This window comes from Myotis lucifugus, unplaced genomic scaffold (assembly GCF_000147115.1).
Source record: "Myotis lucifugus unplaced genomic scaffold, Myoluc2.0 scaffold_136, whole genome shotgun sequence".
NCBI classification, from domain to species: Eukaryota; Metazoa; Chordata; class Mammalia; order Chiroptera; family Vespertilionidae; genus Myotis; species Myotis lucifugus.
This window is the reverse complement of record NW_005871184.1, coordinates 2,831,821-2,852,155: the sequence shown is the minus strand read 5'-3', so window position 1 is coordinate 2,852,155 and position 20,335 is coordinate 2,831,821. Positions and strand designations below refer to the sequence as shown.

The window sequence follows — 20,335 nt, the reverse complement described above, 5'->3', positions numbered from 1 at the left end:
TTGTTATACATAATTTTGCCTAAAGTCACAACCTATCAACAATGTTAAGTGAGGATGTACTGTATTTAATTGTGGGATTTCAAACTCTACTTTTCATTTTGTATTTCTCTCTATCTGTCTGTATATATTTATGGAAGAGTCTATGAGCTGACTTCTTAGGCAAGTCTGAATAATCATACACCAAGATTTTCTAAAGGGCAAGCATACCACCCAGCAGTCCTGTGGTGAGAGGTGTTCATAAGGACAGATGAGGGCTTTGTCAGCACATCTGTCACAAGGAGAGCTCTGCCTGTTGTCAGCCCGGTGCCCACCTGAGGGGAATGGAAACTTGCACCCATTGTTTTAATTGGATGCTGGCAGAAAAGGTAACATGAAACCCAGGAAGGCAGACCTGAATGTGTTTTTATTATGAAAGACACAAAAAGGTTTTACATGTAATTCTCCTTCCAAGAAGGATCTTTGTTTTCTTGAAATAGTGATATTGAGGCTTAGACTGATCTGACCTTTGGCATGGCAAGTGCTGGCTGAAGTGGTGATGGCTCTTCCTTTGATCTGTGTCTCCCAGGTTGTGTACAAGTCAGTCCTAAATAGCTAGACAGTCCTCCTACCTCTGGTGGTACCAGCAAAGCAGGGCTGCAGGGCTTCAGAGTCAGAAAATCACACATCCCAGTCCCAGCTCGGTAATGCCCAGTGTGTGACTTTGGGGAAAGCTCATGCTCCTGAGGTAGCTTACTTGCCAGGTCACCTGACAAGTGGGGTTAAAAATAGAACCTACCTTATAGAATTGTTTTGAGGGGGGAAAGGAGACATTATAGAGAAGGTACTTAGGACAGTTTCTAATATGTGATAAATAATTAAATGTTAACTGCCATTATTGTTGCTGTTATTCATTAAAATTTAAGGCTCATGAGTAGCCTTTAAGTAGGGTGATATAGAACAGCTGTTCTCAACCTGTGGGTCACAACCCTTTTGGCGGTCGAACGACCCTTTCACAGGGGTCACCTAAGACCATCCTGCATATCAGATATTTACATTACGATTCCTAACAGTAGCAACATTACAGTTATGAAGTAGCAACAAAAATAATTTTATGGTTGGGTCACAACATGAGGAACTGTATTTAAAGGGCCAGAAGGTTGAGAACCACTGATATAGAACAAAGAAATCAGTTTTCCTCATTCTCCCTCTGAGCAAACATTCTTGGGCAGTTGGCCCATTCTACAATAGGACTGTTGGTGGCACTCTGTATTTTTAGAGTCATTAGATGAGTGGCACTCATGGCAGACGTGCTCATGAATGCGAGGATTGCATAAACCTATGGAGATGGAATATTTTCTGGTTTGGAAAAAAAGCAAATGGCTCTTTGCATTTTCGTGACAGTCCATGCTTTACAAAACCCCTTAAGATTAATGATAGTGTATTTCTCCAAAAGTCTTAATATGTATTTATAGCAAATTGCAAAAATCCACCATAAATTTAGTACTTCATGATAGCAAACTGAAAAACGATAGCAAGAGAATAATGCAGTTTCACGTACAGCTAGAGTAAGTATTCTAAAAACAACAAAAGACTGGTCTTTCATCGCAACATGCCCTCCTACTAAAAGAATTCAATCAATGAGTCAATAATATTTAAACTGGCGGGTGACTTGTTTTCCAACATGGGGGCAATATGTAACAGTGAACCAAGAGCTGCACAGATGTAGCCGTGATCCTGCAAACTGAGAAATGATTTTAAAGGAGGAAAATAGGAGTCATTTAATCACTACGAAAACTCTACTCATGGCCACAATAATAATGTGAGTTTGTGTGTGATCTTTCTTGTTCTCACTTGGCTTCCCTAAAACTTCATCACTTTCTGACTTTCCTTTTCTTTTTAAAATTTATTTCTTAAAGTCTCTATAATAATAAAAGCATAATATGCTAATTAGACTGGACATCCTTCTGGATGAAGCCAGGACTGCAAGGGAAGCCCGGGTCCTGGGTGCCAGAGGGAAGCTGGTGCCGGCAGCCGGGGAAGAAAGGCCTATTCTTGCACGAATTTCGTGCATCAGGCCTCTAGTAGTTAGTATACAATCTTATGTTGGCTATATTATGTTTCAAGTGTATCATATAGTGATTCTGCTTCTTTATGCCTTACAATGTGACCACATCACTAATTCTAGTAATCATGTGTCACCTTGTAAACTTACCACAATATTATTCACTATATTCCCCTTTCCCTTTGACTATAGTCACCCGTCCCCCATCCCTCCCTCTGGTAATCATCCCTTTGGTCTCTGTTATTATGCATCTATTTTTGTTTTGTTTGTTGTTTTTAGATTCCACATGTAGGTGAAACCACACATATTTGTCTTTCTCTGCCTGACTTATTTCACTTAGCATAATACCCTCTAGATCTATCTGAGTTTCCTTTTCTTAATGTACCCTTTTCTCCCTTCCTGTGACCCCATCCATTGCTCAGTAACCCAGGTTGTTTACCCAGGTTCTCATTTACAGAAGAACTAAGGAAGCTCAGTTGCAAGTACTAAAAGGAAAATTGGCCGTGAAGTTTGACCTATCAGTCAGGTGGATGGTTTTTGTATTAAAATTTCCTTTTCTCAGACATGGGATAGCTATTAGTTAATATAGAGGCAATAGGTGTTCTGTTACCCACTTTTTCCTGATAGTTAACATAGCAGAGGTGTATGAGAAAGAAGCCTATTTAGTTCAAAAGCCAAAAGTGAAAACTGAAAGTATCTAATTGTAGGGCAAGTCACAATATCTTATTTCATCACCAACATCCCAATTTAGAAAATCGCTACTGTAAAAAAGTGTAAACAATATGTGCTTTGGTGTAAAAGAAACTGAGTTTGAATTTAAGCTCTGATGAGCAGTTTGACTTTGGGCTATGCCAATTACCTAATCTCTTTGTTTGATAATCTGTGAGCTGGGTTAGTAATTGTACTTTCTCTAGCAGTGGTTCTCAACCTTCCTAATGCCGCAACCCTTTAATACAGTTCCTCATGTTGTGGTGACCCCCAACCATAAAATTATTTTCGTTGCTACTTCATAACTGTAACTTTGCTACTGTTATGAATGGTAATGTAAATATCTGATATGCTATATGTGTTTTTCGATGGTCACGACCCACAGGTTGAGAACCACTGTTTAGAGGTTACTAAAAGGATTAAATGAAATGCCATATATAAAATTGTTTGGCACCTAACAGGTACTGTGTAAAAATTTGTGTGTTTTTTTTTTAAATTTCTCATCGCCCCACAAAAAATGCCCCAGACAATTTGTATTCATGTACAGGGGTTCAAACATTTTATTTTTCCTGAAAATTTCCTAGCAAAAAATACTAACTAAGCTTCTATGGGAAGCCTATAAAAAATTATCAACTAATATGTTGTGGTAGATAAATGTGAAACATTGAAGCCATATTTAAAGAAAAAATGTTAAGGCGTTCAGTGCATCATAATTAGATAATTTAATACTATTCCGCAGAATCTCAAGACTACGGAAGTGTTAGCAAGCATGCATACAGTATATAGTCATATAGAAGAAGGCTTTAAAGTCCTAGGGGTGAGATGGTCAGCTCTGCTAAGAGGAATCTAATTCATTCAAAAACGTAAAAATCAGCCCTGGCCGGGTGGTTCAATTGGTTGGAGCAGGGGTCCTCAAACTTTTTAAACAGGGGGCCAGTTCACTGTCCCTCAGACTGTTGGAGGGCCGGACTATAGTTTAAAAAAAAACTATGAACAAATTCCTATGCACACTGCACATATCTTATTTTGAAGTAAAAAAACAAAACGGGAACAAATACAATATTTGTATTTGCATGTGGCCCGCGGGCCGTAGGGTAGTTCAATTGGTTGGAGCATCATCCCATATACCCAACGTCACGGGTTCGCTTCCCGGTCAGGGCACATACCTAGGTACCTAAGTTGTTGGTTGATCCTCGGTTAGGGTGCCTACGAGAGGCAACAGATTGATGGTGAGGATTTTTTTTTAAATTTTGTTTTATTGCTTAAAGTATTACAAAGAGTAGTACATATGTCTCCTTTTTTTTGATGGTGAGGATTTTAAAAGCAAACTATACATTTTTAAAACAACAACAATAACAAAACAACAAAAAAACCAAAAATAAAAATAAAATAATAAAAAGCAAACAAATAAAACATAAATGTCAGAATTTTGTGAACAGGACATGGACTTTCTTTACCCTTTTTCCTTTCCCTTCTGTCATCAAAAAAAATTTACTGGGGGTCTATTTCATTGTTTTTTTAAGAATTGTGCTACTTGCAATGAAGTAGAATACATATCCTCCCCCCACATATATATGTACAAATATTGCTTATTATAAAATGGGTTGTTTTAAAATAGTATTAATTACTATTGGATGAACAAGGTTGGATTTTTCATTTGACCCAGACATTAGAAATAAATGTCACTCTAGTACCTGTGTTCATGTACCTAATGGGCCAAGGTGTCTATACACTCACGGGCATGTTAATATTTTGGAAAGGGTCGAAATAACTATTCTGACCAGGTGTTGGTTTTGTATCTGGAGGGGAAAGAAGCTTGGTAAAAATGATAAACCAATTAGAAAAGCAAGAAAAAATAGCCTCAAGGTAACAGACACTATGCTGTGTTGTTAATAGGAGGGATATATTTTATTGATTCATTGTTGGCTGTCCTGGGGAGAACATGCTTAATAATGGATGAATGAGATGAATAAAGCCTTTCTCGGGCACCCAGTGCACCATTGGCCCTAGTACCTCTAGTAAATGATGGCCTTTTCCCTGGTGTGAAACTGTAAGACCAAGTCAAGTGATTGCAACTAGCCATGGCTTTCATTTCCATACTTCTGTTTTATTCACAGCATGAGGAGGCTTCCAGATGCTCTATGATGGTTGTCACTGGAGTGGAATTTCATTACCATTTCTTTCTATATAATTTTTCTATTATCTTAATAAATGCTACCCATCAATATGTTATAACCATTAAAAAGAACTGCTGGACCACGTCTCCTGGGGTCCCGTATTATAGTCAATATGTATTTCATAATTAGAAAGCCCATTAAAAGAAAATTAGGAAATAAAAGATAATCCTAACTTATCTTCCGTGACCTGCATCATACTCTATGTAATTTTTTTTTATTATGTGTCATTCCCTCTTTGGATTATAAAGTAGGTTTAAACCATAGACTGATGGTTAAAGGGGAAACCCTAGGCCCTCTGGTGCAGCATTGCTCAGGCTTCTGTTTGCAAGGACGCTGCACCCGCACCGCTCACATTTTATCATTCATGGTAATGGAGTCTTTTAAGAAAAGCAAAGATATTTGAAGGACCCATCGTTTTAGCTTCCTTTTACTGTCCCAACCTATCTTTCAGCACTTTCTGTACATGCTTGCAGCAGGAATCAGAAAAGGAAAAGCAATGAATTTGGATAATCACCAGACCTGGAATTTCTCTAGCTTAGGGTTGGTATAAAACACAGATGTTAAAAACATACCCCTGAATAATGTCTCTTCATATGCTAAAGGTCAGGTAAGTGAATATGAAAGAGACGTTTTTGTGAAAATACTTCTATAAGTTTTGTGGCTAAACATATCCAGCTTAATACGGGTAGCAGCTCAGCTCTTTAACGTCCAGTGCAGGATCACAGTGAACATGGGAAAGCGTCCATGCCCCAAGCGGGTCATAACCTGAACTTGCCTGAATATAGTGAAAATCTCAAGCATCAGGCCTGGTAATGATACGTAGGAAAACAGAAAGGATAATAACAAGAAAGAGTGAAAAAAAACTTTCTGTTAATTCGGTTTTAAGATTAAAGGCTGAAATACTGGCAGGTAATTTCCCTGAGAGCTACTTCTCTCAGAGTTTCCCTCATTTGCCTTGTCATCCCTACAAAAGCCACTTTGCTTTTTTATTGATCTAGAAATTGAAAGCATAAATATTTGACTTTCTCCAGAGGCACATGTGTGCTCCAATTTTCCAGGGCCCTTACAGAAAGCTGATATGACCAGGTAGGCAAGGAGCTTATTCAGTTTTATTCTGTATCTATTTTCCAGTAACTGAATTCCCTAAAGATGTTGCTGAAATAGAATGGGCTAAAACATTAAAGTTTTATTGTCATGACGAATACTCTTAAATGTATTCTGATTCAGAGCAGGTTAGTCAGTTTCACATGATTGTAACCCCACAAGCTGTGCGGAGGGTATAGTTTCAGATTTGGTTGACTTTTTTGAAGCACCCTCCCAATACCAGCCATTTTACTAGAGGATTTCCATAAACTACATTTTAATATATGTACTATAATACATATGCATTTAATTATCACATAAATTTGGGAGTTAGCTGACATTCTCTCCAGGCATATAATTCTGCTTTCTCCAGGTCATACTAGTAAAGCTAGTAATAATCTTAGCTACCATTTATTTAGCTCTTCCCTGGTAATGGACCCTGTGCTAACACTTATGCCTACAATGTCTTATTTAATCCACACAGTAACTTTCTGAGGTAGATAGTTCTAAATCCAATTTCACAAATGAGGGATTTGTAGTCAAGAGGAGTGACGTAACTTCCTCCAGATTATGTGGCGAGGGAGTTTGGAGACCCTGTGCTTCTGAAGGTAGCGGGGCCAGAATTTCAGCCCAGTTCTCCCAGTGTCCCTTTCTCTCCATTGTGATGTGGTGGTACATCAAAGCAGACAGATCTGCCTCAGGGGCCAGTTGTTGCTCGTACTTGACCTCGTGGTCTTAAGTAAGCTTTTGCGTGTGTTCCTGATGGTACAGTTCCTGCTGATGTGTAAAGCAGAGGAGTCACGGGGTGGTTCCTGGTGCCAGGTTACTAGAGGATAAAGAAGGACAGCATTAAGCAGTGCAGTTGATAGTCCCTCTGCAGAAGGTATACTAGCAAGGACACATGGATATGTCCACGGATAGCTCCTACAGCCCGTTCTTTCTCTAGATCTCTCATGAAACATAAAGAAAGGAAAGCCAGCTAAAGAGTGAAAACTCACAGACACGGGTTTAAATGTCTCTTACTGACCACGTTCATTCCCCTGTTCCAGAGGATCAGCTAGAATTTGATACGTGGGAAGGAGGATCAGGAAGTGAAAATCCAAGTAACATAAAACGATCAACCTGCGGAAACTCCCTGAAACCAAGTATTGGGCACAGACTGTCCCGATAACAAGCGGCTGATTCTAAATGAGCCAGGCTCTTAGGGCAAAGACTTCCTTTGCTTCATAAGACCCAGTGCTCAGCAAATAGTGAGGACAGGCCGAGTGCAGTGTATTTTGGCTTTTCCATTTGACCTTTCCAGAATCCTAATTAAGGATATTGCAAATTCTACATAAACAGACCATTCTGCAGTTGGTTGCCAAAATATTTGCATCGTATGTGTATCATGTATCAAATTCTAGATCCAAACGGTGACCAATGGCTCTTGTAGACCAAGCTCCCAATTGGAATTAGTCATTTTTTCTTCTGTGAGCTTAAATAAATTAACTTTTAATCTTATTTATGGACTCTACCATATTCTGCCAATATATATTTGTGGAAGTGCTTGTTTACATATTTCTTTTAAAGTCTTTCTCTTGAAGCAGCTGCTTATTAAAATAAGTATGAAGAGTTGATATTTTTTTACTGTCCTTTTGATACTGGTCTTTTGGTGTTTTGAGAGCCTATGTACTTCATTTAGGAGCTTGACTCCGAGGAAAACTAAAAAGATAAAAGGAATTTTATGAACAGCATTGACGTGTCCCCAAAACTTAAGAGTAGTTGCTAAAAGTTCAGACTGGAATCCCATTTTAGTTTCCTCATGGTCTTCATTACCTGTCATTCATTTCACACATGGAAAGCATTGACTATCTTTCCCCCTCCCTCCCCGCTCCTTGTTTTTATGCAGAGAAGTGTGTTGCGAAAAGACCTTCACTGCTTTGTGCAGGAAGCTCATAAAATTGCATTCAAGAACCTGGCTCAGGACGAGCGGCTTCCCAGGCCCCATCTAAGTAGTGCCTGTGGTTGCACATATGCTGTTTTCTTCCCAACACTCAGACATTTCAGTTCCAGTCAAGATTCACATCATCTAACACTAGCAACTGCTCTCCCACCTTGCCTTCTGTGGCCACCTGCATCATCTTGATTTTGATAGTTAGAAATGCTGGGTAGGAAAAGAAAGAATGCTGAGCAGGTTTGGGTACCAACTCTACTTTGGATTGACCCTGTAACCCTGGGCAAGAACCCTGGCAGAGCGTGGTCCAGAGTCCCACTCAACACAAAGGGGGTATAAAAGTATACCTGCTCGATGGGCTTGTGTGTTTTTAAGTGAACAAATGGAGTAATGTGAGAAATGTGCTTCAAGCCTTTAGAACAAAATGGTAATAAAAATCTAGGTTTTGTGAAAGATAATTTGCTAACATCGTTCTTTTGGGAGTGGATGCATGTTTGGTTGTATCGCTTGGGCCAAGCATCCTTTCACCTGTTTGGATTCTTTCTGTGACCTGTAATGAAACAGAACATTCTAGTAAGCAAACAGTTTTTATGCGTGCTTGTTTTACGGAGGAAATGGGAACGCTTGGCAGCAACCAGCTTTAGGTTAAAAATTTAACAGTTCCAGAGCCTTCAAAGATCAGAATGGACTCTCAAACTGAGAAGAACTAGGACTTAAGCTAAATATCTTCCCTCTTTTTATTTCTTTCCTTACTTCCTTGTGTTTGCCTTTATCTGCTCTCATTCATTTGTGACTACAAATTAAATGGCCCCTTTCCTAGCTTCTTTTATTGACTGTAAACAAATATTTTCAGCCTTATTGAAGTATAATTGATAAATACAATTTTAATATACTTAAAGTGTACAACAGGATGATTTCATTTACATATGAATTGTGAAAGGTTTCCCATCAAGTTAATTAACACATCCACAACCTCACATATTTACAGTGTGGCCTTGACTTACGAGTGTCCCGACTAACGAGTTTTTTGAGATACCAGCTGTCTCTCAGCTGATTTTTTGCATTGAGTTGATAGAGTAATTTGAGTTAACGAGCTCCTTAACAAGCTCAGTCTCAGAACGAATTGAACTCGTAAGTCAAGGCCCCACTGTATTTTATTTGATGAGAACACTTAAGTTCTACTCTCATCAAATTTGAATGAAGTAATACAGTATTATTAATTATAGTCACCATGTGTTACATTAGATCCTTAGATCTTATTCATCTTATAGAGAAAGTTCGTACCCTTCTACCAGCCTCTCCCTATTTCCCCACCCCCAGCCCCTGGCCACCACCATTTTACTCTCTGTTGTTTTTTTTTTAGTTCGACCTATTTTTTCTTTTCTTAAGATTCTATCTATAAGTGATACCAGGCAGTATTAGTCTTTGTCTTTGGCTCATTTCATTTAACATTAAAGTGCTTCATGTTTATCCACGTTGCTGCAAATAGCAGGATTTCCTTCTTTTTAAAGATTGAATAATAAACAAATATTTTTGAGTTCCTGTTAGTTAAGTGCCAAACTGGGCAGATTCTGGGGAAATGCTGTGAACAAGACATGCCCCTTGTAGTCTTCCCTGATAGAGCTTACATTTGAAAGTTCAAAGTCAAATAAACCTGTTTGGTTCTCCTTAAAAGTTTATGTAGTGGAGACCTACACCATGGCAAACTAAAAGGACAGGCTAGGGCAGTGATGGCGAACCTTTTGAGCTCGGCGTGTCAGCATTTTGAAAAACCCTAACTTAACTCTGGTGCCGTGTCACATATAGAAATTTTTTGATATTTGCAACCATAGTAAAACAAAGACTTATATTTTTGATATTTATTTTATATATTTAAATGCCATTTAACAAAGAAAAATCAACCAAAAAAATGAGTTCGCGTGTCACCTCTGACACGCGTGTCATAGGTTCGCCATCACTGGGCTAGGGGCTTGGGGAAGGGGTGGTGATTGGGGACCAAACAATAATTAGCAATTTGGATGTTAAATGAAATGTGCAACCCTCAAAGACAAAAACCTGGTAACTGTTAATTGCCAGTATTTCCATACATTAGGGATATTCTGAGTAGCAATGTATTTTATAATACAAAAAGCTTCGCATATTAAGAAAAAGGCTCATCTGATAAAGAAAACTTTTAATTATAGAATGCTTTTAAATACTAAATGAAATAGTCGCAAGAGGAGGGTTGGTTTAATAAATAAATTTGGTTCTTTGCAGGTAACGTCTACAAATGATGTCAAATTAGATGAAATAATTTTAAAAATTAGATTAAATATTCATCCCAATTATATGCACTAGTATATAATTTATTACTTATTTATTACTGTGTGGTGTTTTTGTTTTGTTTTCACACATTTTGCAAAGACATACTTTCTCATATACAGTCCAGACTTCCAAAAATTCCCAAGAGGTTGACTCTTACTTAGTGAAACTCCAGTTTGTGAGTTTGACTCTACGTGAAGGCAGTCATCAACTTGTTAACAGCCATGTCTTCCACCGAAGTATGAAACGCAAAACCAATTTTAGTGCCTTCTCATTCAATATTTGCCATGTTTCTTACCAGATTAGACTATGACAGATGTGTCCAAATTTTTGATTATTTTATCTAGGTAAAAGGTAAATATGTATAATAATAAAAGCATAATATGCTAATTAGACTGGACATCCTTCCAGATGACCTTCCAGACAAAGGTGGGGCTGCAAGGGAAGCCCGGGTCCCGGGTGCCAGAGGGAAGCCGGTGCCGGCAGCCAGGGGAAGGAAGAACTACTCTTGCATGAATTTCGTGCATCAGGCCTCTAGTAGTTTTAATAAAGAAAAATCAATTGTGCCCTTATATTGTTATTAAAGATATTTGTAATGCCTAGCCCTGCAGTTTTAGATGACCAGTTCTGCATTTTTTTTGTCATTTACATTTTACTTTTTTAGTAAAAATTATCTTTGTCTTACAGTTAATATCTCAATATCTAATGACACCACATTGGCTCCAGAGGAATTGCCAACTACTGACACGGTAAGTGACTTAATATTCCGAGCCACTTGTACACTTTCACATTGTATACCCTAATTATTATATTCATAATATGATGTCTCCTGCCACTCAGCAAGCCTAGCCCAAGCACGTTTAACACTCAGGGGTGGTAGAAGGACAGAAATAACACTTTCCTTGCTCTATTTAGCTTGCTTTTTCTTTTGTGTGTGTTTTTTTAAAAACTGGAGTGAATATTTTCTTCTACCGCATGCTTTTTAAACCTGCTTAGGAATTTAACTGCTTAGCCAATTAACTGTCACCTTGAAATATTTTCACAAGGTAAAGTGAGGGGAGTCGAGAAATGAGAGCATGGTGTCCTCTCTCTGTTCCTAGTACAATTAGGAATTCTTCTGACTGTGTTCTCCTCACTAAAGGGTGATTGTAGCGGGACATTTCCCCTGTCACTTAGAAAAACACCCAGCCTCTGTCACATGATATCCTTTCCCATGGCAAGTAACCAAGGTCTTTAAGAGACTTGAACTAAGTTTTAAAAATGAGCTGTTTTGCATGGAAGGTCACACACTGGAAGGAGACTTTTGTGCTGGAGAAAAAGAGGAAAGTGCTGTCTCACACTTCCCATTGTGTTCCTCCTACCCTGGACATGGACTCTGACCAAAGACTATCAATCTCTCACTTATAAAGACGGAAACAATAATACCTTGTATTGATAGAGTGCCCATCTCTCAGGAGACCAGAACACTTCTGCAGGTATTACACACAACATCCCTTTCAAAGATGATGTTTTGTATCTTTCCTGGACAACTCTCACTTGACCCTATTTCTCTCTTGTTTTCATAGTCTGTGGCTCTCTTAACTTTTTAAAAGTTTTCTCTGACTTTCCCCACATAGCCTCTTTATTTCTTCCACATTTGAATGTGTGTGTGTGTGTGTGTGTGTGCATATACCTTTTAAAAGCCACATTGAGAAAAGAGTTCAGTTTTCAATCTTTGAGCCAGCCAGCCTATTGCCTGCAAGGATTTGATTTAAAATACAGAGAAAAATACTCTCTTCTAGACTTTAAAGAATTTTAATTAAAATCTAAAAATTTAAAAGTATATTTAATTAAAACTGTAAACAATAAAAATTAATAAAACACTCGCTTCCACTGACTTAAAAAGAGATTGTTCCTAACCTAATTATTTTAGTAACTAATCAAGGAAAGCTATAAAATTAATGAATTTTTAAGTCCTTTCTTTGGGCAAGACCTGGGGAGACTTCAGTAATTGATATATTGTCATTATAGTCAGATGACACTGTAAGATTCATGGAAAACAAATGGCAGTTTGTGACTATGATAGAGGATATAAAGGCACAATGATGATTATAATTTAACTGCCAATTATAGAGCGTCTGCTACCAACAAGGTGTTGTACATGTCTTATAATCACTATGAACCTTAATATGTATTATAATCATTAACACAAACTAGCAGGCATGATTATCTCCATTTGCTAGATGAAAGAAACTGAAGTTCCAGAAGGTAAGAAATCTTTCTTGCTCTAGGTCACATAAGCATAAATTTGTAGAACAAAGAATTGAAGTCTGGGTAGTTCCAAGACTTGTGATATTGGAAACACTGAAGCACCATGATGCTTCCGTGTTTGCAAACTGAAATGTTTACCCTCTCAGTTCCTATGGGTGCTGTATATTTCAGGGCAGCAGCCCCTCCTGTGAGCATTAATTGCACACCTTAATTAAATTGTTAAGTGGCTATGTTCAGAGAAAAAATTAGGAAAAAATATGCATATGTGTATATTTAATTATGAAAGATAATGTTTATTCTATTTTCATCTCTCCTTTTCTATCCATATCAATTCCTTTGTGTGTACTTTGCATAGACACACACACAGACACACAGACAATATATAGGTAGATAATCTAGAAATGAGTATTGAAGAGGTAATATGATTATTATCATCAGCAATAACTACCATTTTTTAAGCACCTACTAGGGGACAGACTCTTTACATTAATTGTCTATAATCCTTACAATAACTTTGTGAGCTATTATGTAACCTGTAATTTATAGATGAAACAGAGGCTTAGAAAGGTTAACTGACCTTCCAAAGGCCATATCACCAGTATATGGTAAAACCAGGATTTGAGCTGAGGGCTTTCCAGCTCCAAAATTTGCCCATTTCCATTGTTTGGGTAATCACAACTGTTTCATGTAGAAGACTTGCAGATATTGAGTTCTTGTGTCAGACTGCCTAGCTTCAAATGCAAGGCTCCACTACTTAATAGCCTGTGGAAACCCAGTGATCCCACTTCTAGGAATATATCCCAAGAAACCAGAAACACCAATCAGAAAGGATATATGCATCCTTATGTTCATAGCAGCACAATTTACCACAGCTAAGATATGGAAACAGCCTAAGTGCCCATCAACAGATGAATGGATTAGAAAACTGTGGTATATCTACACAATGGAATACTACGCTGCTGTAAAAAAGAAGGAATTCTTACCATTTGCCACAGCATGGATGGAACTGGAGAGCATTATGTTAAGTGAAATAAGCCAGTCAGAGAAGGATAAATACCACATGATCTCACTCATTTGTGGAATATAATAAACAACATAAACTGATGAACAAGGACAGATCCAGAGACAGAGAGGCATCGACTGGACCGTTGGGCCTCGGAGGGAAGGTAGGGGAGGGTGGGGGTAAGGGGGAGAGATCAACCATAGGACTTATATGCAAGCATATAGGCCTAACCAATGGACACGGACAACAGGGGGGTGAGGGCATGAGTGGGGGGGTAGGGGGTAACGGGATAAGGACACATATGTAATAAATTAATCAATAAAAAAATTTAAAAAAATATCCTGTGGAAACTTCTGTTTCCCATTTGTAAACTGGTGATGGTAATAGTATTTACACCCAAGATACCAAAAGTAGGCTCACAGTTGTCAGTACACAAATCACAAAGTTTATTCTTGTATTATTATTGATTACCTTTTGCATTATTTTCCATACAAACATCTGTAAACCTACTTTTGCTCCACCCGGTATAAGAGTCAAATAAATAAATAAATAAATAAATAAATAAATAAATAAATTGTTTTTTAGTAAATTGAGGCCTGTCGTAAAATGTGCAGTTCTTATGTGTTCACTGCCATGCATTTTATACACTCATGTAACTGCCACCCCAAACAAGAACACCCCCCTCATCCCAGAATGCCCCATGGAATGTTCTAGATCTTGTTCTATGCCCCAGCTTTTGGGCTTTGAGAGATCTTTCTTTTTCCGACTGCTCTGCCTCAATCTCTAGGGGTCAGATGCCTTAGTCCTCTTTAGTCAAAAGTGCCTGAATGGCTCCAAGGGTTTTCTCTCAGCTCTCCTGCCCTGCCTCCCGTCTTAGGAAAGGGGCTTTCTTGCATTTGGTGGAGACTCTGGGTCTAAGGGGGGATTTCTTGCAGCAATCTTATCTAACCTCCGGCCTTCTCTATGCTACCCGGGCACACGGCAAAGACTGTGAGAAAGTTTGGTGGGTGTATACAGGCTCCATTTATGCCTGGGGCCCCTCAGAATCCTAACTGGCAGTTAGGCAGCTATTAAAAATTCATTTAAGATTTCGCTTATTTCTCCTTACTTCCATCTGTAGTTGCTTTATCTTCCACCTGCTACTCTGCCAAGGGTGAGGAAGCTTTTGAAGGTTTTGTAACTTTTTGGAATTTATTTAGGTTTCTTTGCATCCTCATCTCTGGTGGATGTTTAAAAATTATGATTTTATAGCTTATCCAGCTGTGACGGTATCCTGCAACTTCCTGAATCTTAACTAATTAGTTTTTTTTTTAATATTTTATTGATTTTTTATAGAGAAGAAGGGAGAGGGACAGAGAGTTAGAAACATCGATGAGAGAGATCGATCAGGTGCCTCCTGCACGCCCCCTACTGGGGATGTGCCCGCAACCCAGGTACATGCCCTTGACCGGAATCGAACCCGGGACCCTTCAGTCCAAAGGCCGACGCTCTATCCACTGAGCCAAACCGGTTTGGCTAACTAATTAGTTTTGATATTTTACAATAATACATATAATACAGACAAGTGAAGCTCAAATGCATCCTGTCCATCATAAAATAAGATTGTAGATTACTGCAAATCTGACTCACCCACTGCAGGGAAGAACCCTAAATGAGTACATGTTCTATTTAACCTTGAGACTTTTATTTATAGCATTACCATCATTTATATATATTTTAAAAGGCATATATTTTACCAGTCTATACTCAAAGAGAGCAATGTAGAATTTTTAATTTTTCAATTTTTTTCCTTATTATATTACCCAGAAAAGCATATCATGTCTACATGGAGATGCTGTTAATCATGGGACTAAGAAGTATTATAGTCTCATATATTCTGCTTGGCAGCCAGACATGAAAGCAAAAGTGCTTTGATTTGATATACCTTCTGGGCAATTCGAGGAGTGAACATTCATTTCAATAGGAAATGGAATGTCATGTTTATCTTCTTGTGCGTAGCGTCCTTATGCTTTTCTCTCATTGAGAAAGATAAGTGCAGGAACCACTCTGTCCTTAAATCTCCTTGAAGATTACATGTGCCTAGTGCCTAGTTTTTAAACTACTGTGGAACATGTAAAACGTGCACTAAAGTAGAGAGCATAGCACAGTGAAACCCACATACATATGGCCTAGCTTCAGAGACTGTCAACATTCTGCCCATCCTCTCTCATCTAGCCCCCACTTTTGTGATTGGAGAGGATGCTATAGTATTTTAAATTTTGAAATTAATATTTTAGTATACATTCTACTCTTAAGAGTTAGAAACAAATCCACTTAATATAAACAGGGTCCCTAGAAGATGAGATCCAGATAAATAGACTAACATCTTCTTCTATGAGCTTGACCTCAGTTAAGACCACCAGAAACTTGGTCCCATTTCCTTTACTTTTTTTCCTCACTTTCCATTTACATGGACAATCTACTTTGACCCACCTGGTCCACTCACTGTCAGTCCCTCCACATGGTGAGAACTCAGTAACGTTTGAATAAAGGACTTAATGGATAAGTGAATGAAGCATTGTGTGTAAGCAAGAAAACATCTTCATCGTTTCACGTATGTGTGTATAGTTTTCACTTCAACCTGAATCTCTGTAAGAAAATCAATAAAACTTCCTGTTGGGATTGTTTTAATGCAGCCTACCTCTTTGGGAAGTCTAGTTATAAAAAAGCATTCTGGCCCTGGCTGGGTGGCTTAGTTGGAGCCTCATCCCATACACCAAAAGGTTGTGGGTACATACCTAGGTTGCCGGTTCGATCCCAGGTTGGGCCCATATACGGGAAGCAACTAATGGATGTTTCTCACTCACATTGATTTCTTTTTAACTTCTCTTTCTCTCTCTTTCTCCGTTCCTCTCTCTTTCAAATAAAAATCAATAAAAACATATCCTCAGGTGGCAATTGAAAAAAAAGTCATTCTGCTGATATAAAAGACCCTAACTGAAATTATAGTAAATATTTGCTGATTTTAAAACAAAGAAATCTGTTACCTATCATGACCTCTAAACTTTAAATGTATTCTGCTGAAAACATCCATTTGCAGAAATTTGAAAAAACAAAATGAGACATGATTAATCAACTCTCAGGAGCAGAATTTGATAAAGGAGTATTTATGCAATTCAGATGTTTTTAAGTTGAAGCTAATATAGAAAAGATATTTCAGGGAATGATTTAGAGTTTATTTTTGTTGTTGTTGTAAAAGAAAAGTGTGAGCACTTTACATGTTGAGTTCTATAAAAATATAGCACGTTTCCTGTCCAGAAAGTCTTCTTTTATATGTATGATCTTTTTTGACTAGATCACTCCTATTAACATATCAAGAGAATTCATTGTACAGTAAATGGTACTGAGGATGCATTTGGTTTGAGGTAGAATTCTTGCTTCCAAAGGACAGGAGAAATTTACCTTTCCATGCTTATTTGCAAGGTATCCTCAAATAGCACATAATATACCCATTAGCCCTGTACCCAAGAGGAAGTCCAATATCATGGTGTTGGCAGATTCAGTATCTGGTGCGGATGTGCTTTCTACCTCATGGACAGCCTTCTCCTCACTATGTCCTCATATGGCAGAAGGGCAAGGGAGCTCTCTGGGGTCCCTTTTATAAGAACACTAATCCCATTCATGAAGGCTCCACCTCCATCACATAGGGGATTAGGTTTCAACATTGAGTTTTAGGGGAGCCCAAATATTCAGTCAGCAGCACCCCATTAGTGTGGTCAGTAATTGGCTTCAGGAGGGTATAACATTCCAGGTGAGGTAGCTCTTAGGCTGAAGGCAGTTCTCTAGAGGAGGAGGGAGCTGTGAGCTGGTCGAGGCTAAAACTCAGAGCAGCTGGGGATGGGTGCACTGGCCTATTCATTACCTTAGTAAAAGGATTCTCCTGCATAGTAGAAACAGAAAATAGGAACAGGAGTGAGCTGTTCTTGAGAAGCACAACACTGACAACATGACAGCAACTTAGGAGAAGGAAATTTGAAAATTGACCTTTGAGTTTGAGGCCATGTAATGTAGGGATGGATGGATATCCCATACTCAACACCACAGCCCATTACCGCACTTTCCAATGAGGGATGCTCATGATGCAGACCTGGAGTCAACAAGAAAAAAAGCTATATTTTATCAGGATGTACATTGAAAAAGCAGGGTCCATCAACATTTTATAGATGTATTCCTTAATTTTCCAACTCTAGTTATTTAGAAAACAAATAGTTCATTTGTGAAAATGTTGGGTAAATGAGTAGTTAACAATATACTAACTTTTAGTGCATTAAAAGCTTGAAGCATAAGGGGCTGCTCACTACAAAAGTAAGTACTTTTGAACAACCGTGTTTCAGACTCTCACATTTTGAGACACGATATGTGCCTCAGTTTACTCTCAGGAAGACTGATGGGAAAGAAGGACTTGGTTTGTTTCGGTTGAACAAATAGGTGACTGTCGGGTTGTAGCTCAAAGTAGGTAACAGACTGTGACATTCTCATTGCATTTTCAATAACTGCCAGCCTCCTGGGCACCCGTCCTTGTTATCCCATTAACATGTCACCCAGTTTCACCCTGCAAAGGTGGCCTTCAGACTGTTGTACAGAGACTTTTAGCATAATCCCTATAGGCCCCTCAAGTAGAAAAGCTTTTGATATGTCAGTGTGCTCTAGAAAAATGTTAATGTTTTTCTTCTTCAGTACTACAATGCTACCTTTGACTGGGCACTTTTGTCGAAGAAGGAGTGTTTGAAACATGGGGGCCAGCTCGTGGGGAGCAACTGCGATTTTGTTCCTGATGTCACACTCATGTCTTTCATCCTCTTCTTGGGCACCTACACCACTTCCATGGCTCTGAAAAAATTCAAAACCAGTCGATACTTTCCAACCATGGTAAGTACTTGAGCTTTAAATAATTTTCATTGAATTTACACTGTATCAACAATGATACAATTTTATGTAAGGAAAAGGGCACCTGTAATTCAACCTTTCCAATGTAATTTTGTGCATTTAAAAATTTGCTTTCCAGTCTTTTTCCATATGCATAGGTATATTTAAAATAATTATAGTCCAGCTTTGAAAAACCTTCCATGGATTTTGCTCACATAATTCTGTCATAAATTCTGACTGTCATAATTTTGACTGTACTAAAATGAAAAAATGGAGCATGTAGTATGTAAAAATTCACAAGTTAAAGAAAATATCTTTTAAATCCATAGTGTTTGAGTATGGAAGCAAAAACTCATTTCATATTAATCAGGAATTTTGATGTAGAATTTCTTGCTCATCAGATGTGCAATTGAGTATTTTAGTAGTTAAATTATGAGCCGTGGGAGAAAACTTCAACTGTGTTGGTACACAAGTATTGGCATAAGATATGAGTATTATCTTAGCCAAACTTTCCATCCCATAATAATGAATGTCGTGGTATGGAAAAACAGACGATTGAGTTGAGTTGTGCAGACATCCTGTCTCCCATTAATATGCTTGGTTGAACATAAAGTCACAACTGTGATTCTTTGAGACAGTACAAGATAAGATCAACATTTAGATAATGGCATTTTGTGTGTGTGGTTTTTTGTTTTTTTTTCGCCTGAAGAATAAAACTAAGATAATCCTTTGTTTCACAGTTCAGTTCTCAGTGTTTAGGATGTCAGTAATTCTTAGGTAATTTTGATAATACCTGATTTTTATCAGTGAACTGCTCTATACTGGAATTTCATGAAATCTTTCCTCTTGTGTTTTGTGTACAAGGAGTGGAAGAACTTAAAAGACATGAGATGCATTTGAGGAAGTTCCTTTTTTCAATGCCTAGGAAATGAAACTTAAAATTAATACTTTGACTCTTTGATTCTTCTTATGAAATTGAAAATAAAGGGGTAGGTTGGTCATTGTCTTAGTCTATTTGAGTAACAGAGTGCTATAGAATGGGAGGCTTATAAACAACAGACATTTATTTCTCACAGTTCTGGAGGCTGGGAAATCCAAGATTAGCAGCCATCATGGTTGGGTGAAGGCCCTGTTTCTGGTTCATAGCCATCGCTTGTTTGCTGTGTCCTCATGTGTTCAAAGGGCTAGGAATCAGTTTGGTGTCTCTTTAATAAAAATACTAATCTCATTCATAAAGGCTTCACCCTTATGACCTAAGCACAATCCAAGGCTCCACCTCCTAATACCATCTTCTTTGGGGGTTTGGATTTCAATATATGGACTTTGGCGGGGGACACACATTCAGACCACTGCTATACATGAAATGTTTTGAACTAGTTGACCCAAGGAATGAAAAATTTCCACAAAGTTGAAATGTAGAAAGAAGTATTCAACTTAGTCTGCCTAAAATCGACACCACAAACTGGTGGTCCACAGGCAGAATTCAGCCCCAGCCATTCATCATTTGTACACACACATACACACACTTCAGGCCTTAGGGGTCTGTACTTCGCAGGTAGTTATTGTCCTCACAACTCTGTATTGTTTAAGACTTGGCTACTTCACACATTCAGATTAACTGCCTGTCCCTGAAGATGTTTCAGCTTGTAACACCTTCACACACTGGGAAATATGCTTACTTGACCTACCTCTTCAATGGTGAAAGTTTCCTGTAGAACAGATTCCTGAGGAAAGGCCTTTTAGGATGATTTCTTCTCTATTGAGGCTTTTTTCTTTCTTAATTATTAATTCACCGAGCATCTTGGGAATCATCATCCACTTTCCAAAGTCTGATATTTAGACATAGCAAGTGGAAAAGTGAAAACTTTGTGAAGCAATTGTAATTAACAGAATAAACTAATTTCAACCTTAAGATGAATAGAGATAATTTTAAC

General features: G+C 38.1%; 1 protein-coding gene across 1 annotated transcript in view; it reads left to right on the top strand.

Moving 5' to 3' along the window:
* Nucleotides 1-20,335, top strand: part of SLC4A4 (solute carrier family 4 member 4) — a 329,830-nt gene that overhangs the window by 264,798 nt on the left and 44,697 nt on the right. The window contains exons 15-16 of the mRNA XM_006094401.3: nucleotides 10,931-10,992; nucleotides 18,213-18,404. Coding sequence (XP_006094463.1) covers nucleotides 10,931-10,992; nucleotides 18,213-18,404 — 254 coding nt within the window. The remainder of the gene's footprint in view (nucleotides 1-10,930; nucleotides 10,993-18,212; nucleotides 18,405-20,335) is intronic.